Source organism: Penaeus monodon, chromosome 6 (assembly GCF_015228065.2).
Source record: "Penaeus monodon isolate SGIC_2016 chromosome 6, NSTDA_Pmon_1, whole genome shotgun sequence".
NCBI lineage: Eukaryota > Metazoa > Arthropoda > Malacostraca > Decapoda > Penaeidae > Penaeus > Penaeus monodon.
Window position 1 is genome coordinate 41076321 of NC_051391.1, and position 5167 is coordinate 41081487.

At 28.1% G+C, this 5167-nt stretch overlaps 2 protein-coding genes across 2 annotated transcripts in view; one reads left to right on the forward strand and one right to left on the reverse strand.

Moving 5' to 3' along the window:
* Positions 1-818, forward strand: part of LOC119574466 (actin-related protein 10-like) — an 8099-nt gene extending 7281 nt beyond the window's left edge. The window contains exon 8 of the mRNA XM_037921699.1: positions 1-818. This exon is cut by the window's left edge and continues 703 nt beyond it. The gene's annotated coding sequence lies outside the window, so the exon portion shown is untranslated.
* Positions 819-2284: 1466 nt separating this feature from the next.
* LOC119574468 lies at positions 2285-4177 on the reverse strand (the record flags this gene model as incomplete). The annotated part of the gene is given in 1 exon segment (XM_037921702.1): positions 2285-4177. A coding segment is annotated over 1 exon segment (157 nt), but the record flags the coding sequence as incomplete, so codon positions are not given.
* Positions 4178-5167: the final 990 nt, after the last annotated feature.

The following is a 5167-nucleotide window of genomic DNA, read 5'->3' on the forward strand; positions in this document are numbered from 1 at the left end:
GGTTACAAGTTTTATAATGGTCTTTAGTGTTTTTTATTGTTCATCACTTTATTTTTATATATAATCTTTATATGCGCACAAGACTGAGAAAACTAAATGTTATTTTACAATCCATTATTATGTACTAGTGCTAGACATTTGTCATTTTAGTACTCTTCTACGATTTACTAATTTCTTCAAGTATGTAGGATAATTTTCATAAAGACAATTTTTTCTTTTGTCTTTTATTTTTACAGAATATATTACAATCCCATAATGTATTAGGGGATAAAAAAAAATATTTACAATTTGTTTGTCATAATACACAATAAGGAACATGCATTGTGAAGAGATTGTGGAATTAAGTACATTTAGACTTGACAGAAAATAGCAGCAAACACAAGTAATATATTTCTGTAAAATAGGGACATTTTAAACAGTGTTTTTTTTTTTTTTTTTTTTCTCCAGGATTAAATATTAAGTCAAAGAACTTATAAATGCTTATAGGGGTAAAGCCAGTGATTCTTTAAATACCCATAGGCAGAATTATTAGAAAGCTGACTAGCATATACATTATAGTGTAATATTCTCTTTGTAATCCCAAAGAACACACTGAGTTGAAATGTCAAGTAATATCATGCTTTATGGAAATTATTCCATTTCTTTGTGACCTCTTTTCTCTGAAATATGGCTATTTCAACTTTAGTTGGATATTTGTATGTTTAGAAGTTGACAAGCACTCTTCCCATATTTCTCTATGTATGTTTATTATGCAATCTTACTACTGTCAACTTGAAGAGTGGTGCAGCTTTAACTAGAATATATTGGTACAATCTCAACTTCCCAATTTATTTTCAGTCACAAATAACAACACTCATTGAATCAATATCCATGCACAAAAGTAGATAATAGTACTCTTTCACAGCAATAATGAGTGAAAGCAACCACAAAATCTCAAATATGGGATGCATAAAACAATAGAAATGCTTTCGTGTGTGTATATATATATATATATATATATATATATATATATATATATATATATATATAATATATATTTATATATATATATATATATATTTATATATATTATATATATATATATATATTATATATATATATATATATATTTATATATATATATATATATATATATATATATATATATATATAATATATATATATATATGTATATATATAATATGAATAGCAAAAACACTCTTCCGTGTTGATACAATGGAAGAAAAACCCACAATACAAAAAGTTTTTGTATTGTGGGTTTTTCTTCCATATATATATATATAATATATATATATATATATATATATAAATATAATATATATATATAATATATATATATACATATATATATATATACATATATATATATATATATATATATATATATATATATAGACATATATATAATATATATACATATATAAATATATATACATATATATATATATTTTACATATATATATTATATATACTTTTAATATATATATATATATATATATATATACATATATTAAATATATACATATATATACATATTATACATATAATACATAAAACTATATAAAATATATATACATATTTTATATATACATATATATAATATACTATAAAATATATATATACATATAATATAATATTATAAATTTTATATATATATATATACATATATATATATATATATACATATATATATATATATATATTACATATATATACATATATATACATATATATATATATATTATATATTTTAAAATTATATATTTTAATATATATTATATATATATATATATGTGCAAAGGGGGCTGTATTCATGTTAAAAATTATTTACTTTTCCAAGTATATGAGATATATGGAAAAATACGATATTGTAGACATTGTCTACACTTACTGCTTATATTAAGGAAACCATTAAGACTTTCCTTCTGAAAACAGTTACAATGACCTTAATGTTATTGTTAGTAGCATAACCATTGCCATTACTATAGTTATCATTTTTCACTATGAACCTTATTTTTTACTGATTTTATCATGTATTTTTTATTTGCATTTAATATCACTTTTAATTCATCACATATATATTATTATTTATTGTCTAATCACAACATATATTTTATTCTATAACGATTTGATATGCTAAAGCAGTTTTTTAATATACAGTCATAACACAGTATTTTGGAGGCTCAAGGAGAGATACTGACCTTGCTTCCTAATAGCACTTACAAAATATTAGAATGAATTTGTAATAATGAAGCTAAATCATTTCCAGATAGTCATGTCAAAGTTATGTAATTGCGTGCTTCATATTGAAGAAGTGAAGAAAATATTTATTTAGAAATGAAGGAAAATTTTCTGATAATGATATACACATTATAACACTCATTTGTAAATACACAAAGAAACACATTATGTCATTAATCTTAACACAATACTATTAGTACTAGGTAATTCAGATACCACAAGACTTTCACTGCACGGCCTCTTTAAGTAGTCAACATTATAATTAAACAGGCAGTATACCCTCTCATGTCAAATGGAACCTTTTTGTAATTTGATAAGATGTCGATAAGAATCGGTATCATAAGTTTAAGACTATTTTTCATTTGAATAAACAAATTACACTACAAAAAATGCACCATTCCACACCATACTTTTTTATAGATATACACAGGTATTAGGCAGTTTGTTGTGAGTTTTTAACTTCAGTTCATCTCCAAAACTTTTGGAGGTACCTATCTACTTAAAGTATTTTTTGTCCATATCTAAGCTTATCACATAATATAAATCACAGTGCAGTTGAATACCACAAAAATGAAAGATGCATTACTCAAAGGTTACACATTCCATTATCTAAAGACTATGAATCCCATAATCTTTTCTATTAACTTACGAGATGAAATATATTAGATATAATCAGCTTGCCATCATAATATTCAACTTTCATCATCCATCCAATAAGATTACAAGTAGGGTAAACAAAATACCAATAAATATAATTACACAAACCCACATAGCATGATGAGAGACAACCATTCATATAAGGCAAATAAAAAATTATATAATTGATCAGTCACACAATGGCTGAAGTTTTCTTATACACACACTATGCTTATATATCATTAGATTAAGTTGTGTCCATGGATGATTATAGCATTTCGAGCTATACTGCCGTATTTTTTAAATCTAGCAAACATATCATTCCAGGTTTTACGCGAAGACTGAATACTGTTGTGGTAACATTTCATAAAAAATAATATTACTTTATACTCTATTTCCCATATGTTCACACATAGGCCTCTTTAGTTATAACATGACTTATTACCTCTGCATATCATTAAGTACAAATATTATTTTAAGTACTCTTCTTAACATAAATAATCGAATTTACTAGAAATCTGCAATAACAGAAAAAATAAATTTTTCATCACGGACATTCAGTACTCGCTTATACAGTTTCGCTTCCTGTACTAAATTCTCTCAAATTGCGATTTTAGACAATAGCCGAAGAAGAACCGAAAACTTAAAAGAACATTTGAAAATTGTGTTCAAGACATAACCAAGGCCTTATCTCACATGTCCCGAATTTAAGAGCGAAGCAAGTGGTTACATTTTAACGGCGCTCCAACATTCCATTCACAATTACCGTAGAGATTTTAATAAATTTGGGGAGATGGAGTGGTGTGAATTGTTTACGTTCATTTCCCACGTTTATGTCAAATGATCAAAGCTATCAATTTCAGTTTTTTATCAAGCTTTGGTACAGTTTAGTTAATTTTTTCTGTGCGTGTTCATAACTGATAAATCATCACTTAAAGTCTGAAATTGTAGATATGCTAAACGAAGTAATATTCTTAAATATACTATAATCTAATGTATAACAATTTATTGCATTACCTAATAAAATAATTTACACAAGAACAACTGAACTTTTGCAAACAACTGACCTCTAAATATTTTCTAAAGACACAGATACTGCATGAAAGAAAAAATACAAACTCTCGAAAATATATACATGATGGGTTACGATGGGTCCCAATCAACACACTGTACTGTCACGTTTTCGTTGCTCTCGACGGCATTTCTGTCTACTGCTGTCATCCACTTGGTGTGTGCAGGAAGCTGGTCCACACACGGCCCTCCTTCATCACTGACTGCGAACAAATCATTCCCCATTCCTGTTGATGAACGAAAACTTCATTAGATCGCATGGTAGGTGTGTGTGTGTGTGTGTGTGTGTGTGTGTGTGTGTGTGTGTGTGTGTGTGTGTGTGTGTGTGTGTGTGTGTGTGTGTGTGGTGTGTGTGTGTGTGTGTGTGTGTGTGTGAGAGAGAGAGAGAGAGAGAGAGAAGGGGTAGTTGACAACAAAGTGCGTGTCTAATAGGAAAGTAAAAAGTCAGACCATCGGACACTGAAGACAATTCGAATACAAGCTTGTGCTTGGACAAGAGAAGCCGGGAACATCAAAAACAGGTACGTGATTGTCGACCATGCAAAGCTATTGGAATTTTCGAAGAGAGAATTCAGTTTTTTTCGGTGAATGTTCCTTAAAATTTCAGCTACGAATATGTTTTCCAGGACCCTCTTCAATATGTATTTAGTGTGGTTGTATGCTCTCTTTCTGCCCATGGCCGTAATGAATGCCATTGATTTATAGTAAAAAAATCAGTGCCGTAGTGTAATTTAGCCTGCATTGAGAAATGATATTCACTAGTGCATTATGAAATAATATCCTAACTGTAATTAGATAATACAGTGACAGTGTGTGTTATTAACTATAAGCGAGTACTCATGTCTTTCAAAGTCATTTATGCGCTGTCTCCGAAGCCGCTTCTTTATTCAGAGTTGTGAAATATAATTGCTGAAACAATCATCGTAGTCAGTCATCAGTCGTCTTCAGAAGAGAGCACAACACAAATGAAAAAAATAGCTAAGTGCTCACAGGTATTGCATGGACAACGTCGCTTAAATGCAGAAACCGAGTTTCTGCATTTCAGCAGAAACTCGGCAATGAATGGCATCGTGAACTGCACGATGCCATTCATTGTGTATAGGGGCCTAATATATAATGCCTTGTGATAAGATCTAATAATAACATAATAATTTCAACAATATCTAATCCGAGAAAAATAATCGAAATAATCATACTAAAATTAATCGTCAATGACTAC